This window comes from Austrofundulus limnaeus, unplaced genomic scaffold (genome assembly GCF_001266775.1).
Source record: "Austrofundulus limnaeus strain Quisiro unplaced genomic scaffold, Austrofundulus_limnaeus-1.0 Scaffold190, whole genome shotgun sequence".
NCBI lineage: Eukaryota > Metazoa > Chordata > Actinopteri > Cyprinodontiformes > Rivulidae > Austrofundulus > Austrofundulus limnaeus.
In genome coordinates, this window is record NW_013952592.1 from 272,091 (window position 1) to 275,283 (window position 3,193).

At 37.6% G+C, this 3,193-nt stretch overlaps 1 protein-coding gene across 1 annotated transcript in view; it reads left to right on the forward strand.

Annotated features, from left to right (window-relative positions):
* The first annotated feature begins 1,402 nt into the window (after nt 1-1,402).
* Nucleotides 1,403-3,193, forward strand: part of LOC106524509 (macrophage mannose receptor 1) — a 15,997-nt gene continuing 14,206 nt past the window's right edge. The window contains exons 1-5 of the mRNA XM_014018334.1: nt 1,403-1,468; nt 1,721-2,077; nt 2,293-2,457; nt 2,665-2,820; nt 2,966-3,088. Of these exons, the coding sequence (XP_013873788.1) occupies nt 1,408-1,468; nt 1,721-2,077; nt 2,293-2,457; nt 2,665-2,820; nt 2,966-3,088 (862 nt within the window). The 5' untranslated portion in view covers nt 1,403-1,407. The remainder of the gene's footprint in view (nt 1,469-1,720; nt 2,078-2,292; nt 2,458-2,664; nt 2,821-2,965; nt 3,089-3,193) is intronic.

Sequence of the window (3,193 nt, forward strand, 5' to 3'; positions counted from 1 at the left end):
TGTGTGTGTGTGTGTGTGTGTGTGTGTGTGTGTGTGTGTGTGTGTGTGTGTGTGTGTGTGTGTGTGTGAAACTGCACAGCCATAAATAATCAGGGGCCCGTTATTGGCTCAAGCCCAGGAGCCTGTATCCCCCTAAATCCGGCCCTGCCAACACAGCTCACAAGTCCTGACAATATCCTGAGATTAAGCATGCTGTTTTTATCAGGCTTGACCAAAATGGTTATAGCTGTCCCTTATAAGATCCCAATAAGATGKTTTTTCTTTTAACCTCTGGCATAAAACGTAGAAGACGATGCATTCATTCAATGAATGATTTGGAAATGTTAAAAGTGTTGCATATTCTTTGGCTTTAAACAACTTGGTTGAAGCCATAAACAAACCATAGAAGACTGTATTAAAGAAACATCAAACATACCAATACCTAACAGTATTGGCTAAAAATGTGAAACTGGGGTTCATGCACCATGTTTTGAGAAGTTAAAAATGAAAGTCAGCACTCTGAAGATTTCCGTTTACAACCGGTTTCACAATAGTTTAGCAAAATTTCCACACTGTTTTGGTTGAAGTCGTGTTTTTTTTTTATAAACCGTCATTAAAGTCACATCACATTCTGGTTTTTAATGCATGGAATTATGACAAACAGTWCTTAAAAGTAGCAAAATAGTGTTTTTAAACACTTTACCCAAGACATTTAGGACAAGTTATTGTCAAATGAAATAATATTGGGATGTTTTATAGCAATCCATCATTAAAATGTAGTTTATCTAATATATTTTTCTAATAAAATTGTTAATTCTCTTAAATAAATTTTTAGCTATTTTTCTGTTTTGTTTCAGCCACACAAAGTTTTATCTAAAGCTATATAAAGAATAAATTCTCAAACTGAGCAAAACTATACTGAGCCCTACAGGGACACTGAAACACAAACAAATAAACTTTTTTCGTGCACACTAATTTAGGTTTCCTTCAAAATCCCCTCAGGGTCTCAACTGCTGCTATGAATTTTACCCTTAATTTCATGTAGAGACTCTTATTAGATGAATTTTCAAAACTCCTTTTTAGTTGCCAGAGGACGTCAATCTGTTTGTAATCAGTTAAACCACAGACAATTTCTGAGACATAGAGTATGCAGAATGCATGTCAAAGGCAGAATTGAAACTTGGTTGTTGATTCAACTGACGCAAAAATAAGGAACTGAGCTGTATTACTCTGTTTCTAAGTAAGAAACGTAAAAGAAGTCACAAGATAATGCTGACATATTAAGAAGAATTAAAAAAATGAAGTCATGTGAAATCGCAGGATGTTTCAGAGCATTTAAAGCATCCCTCCTTTCATGATCACCAAGACAAAGCTGAGATTTTCTGCAGACAACACATGGATTAAACGTTAGACTTTAACGGCATCATAATGAGGACTGCATGCTTGGCACTTGTTTTTCTCCTACAAATACAAGGCTTGGCATCAGACGGTACAGTATCCCAGCAATTTTAATTCAACCAGTTTCCAGAAGTTTAAAATCACGTAAACAGCTAAATATACCTGGTGGTAATGTTTTATCTCTGGAGAACTCTATAGAAATGTTAAACAGTTTATTACCGAGGTGGAGTGGTTGTRCTTTTGCATTGATGTGAAGATTTGGTTCACTTTTAGAACAAAATAATTGGCTTCAATTTTATTATTATTATTATAAATTATTATTTGTTTTACATTTTCTCTCTAGAATCACCATTTCAACTAACTCACAAAGTCACAGGATTCTGCTTGGTTAAAACGGGTGCTGTCTGTGATGACATACGATGGACATCTGGTGGACGGCTGCTGGTCGAGGGGAAGAATAAATGTCTTGGAGTTCAGGGGAAAAGTGTGGGGAGTGAATTAAGCCTGTATGATTGTGATGAAAAGAGTGAGCTCCAGAAATGGGAATGTAAGAATGAAACGGTGCTCGCTCTCCAAGGCCAGGAGCTTTATACTGAGCTCAAGGCAGATGGCACAGCTGTACTGTCAAGAACTACTGGAGCCAACAGCCACCTCACGATTTCAGGAACGATGAGTGGAGCCTGTACAAGAACTTACAGAGGTATAAAATATGGATTTTGTTACAACTTTAAGACTGGAGTGATATAAATGAAATGAAAAGGTATCCATGTGTGGTCAAAATAATCAGTTCTGTTCTTGTTTGATCTTTCCTTTCCTTTCCTTTCCTTTCCTTTCCTTTCCTTTCCTTTCCTTTCCTTTCCTTTCCTTTCCTTTCCTTTCCTTTCCTTTCCTTACCTTTATTAATTTTTTTTACAGAATTTTACACCATTGACGGAAACGCAGCTGGCAGGATGTGTATGTTTCCTTTCATGTACGAAAACCAGTGGTACTCAAGCTGCTCGCTGGTTGACTCCCACAGACTTTGGTGTGCGGTCGAAACAAAGTATGAACATGAGACCTGGGGCTACTGCCCAACTTACTGTGAGTATTGTTCAGTATCACATTTTTGTCGTAGCATAAAGAGGCACATTTAGAATGCACGATTTTTCTTTTTCTTTTACATCCACAAAAGACTTTCACAATAAGAGCATATTTTACCAATATTTTGGCCTTTACGTGTAAACTTGGACAACAGCAAATTACATGACAACTTGCAGTTGACTTACATAAATATTTAAATCTTTGCAGCAAAGGAAAACTGGAACAAACACCCAACAACTGGAGCACTTTACCAGCTGAACACACAGTCAGCTCTGACATGGCTGCAGGCTGAAACCAGCTGCAAGCAGCAAGGTGCCTCCCTGCTCAGTATCACCGATCCTCACGAACAGTCTTATGTCACAGGTAAGGTGACAAAAACATTAATAAATGTAATAATTAAAGACATTAAGACAGAAATGAGCTTTAAGAGGAGTTAAAACACTTCTTACTTAGAAAGATGATTGAATAAACATCAGTGACAATGAGTGTGTGTGCTTTTTAAATACAGCACTGTTAGAGGCAGGAGGCAGCAATCAGGAGTACAAGCTTTGGACTGGACTAATTCTGGATTCAGAACATGGCTGGAAGTGGTCCAATGGCAACCCTTTCCGTTACCTGAAATGGGACTCAGGTAGGTTTTGTTTTTCTTTTACTAGTCTGTAAAGATTTGTGGTGCGTTCACACCAAACACGATTTCAGCATCAGGAGCATCAGGTTTACATGCAAAGTCCATGGT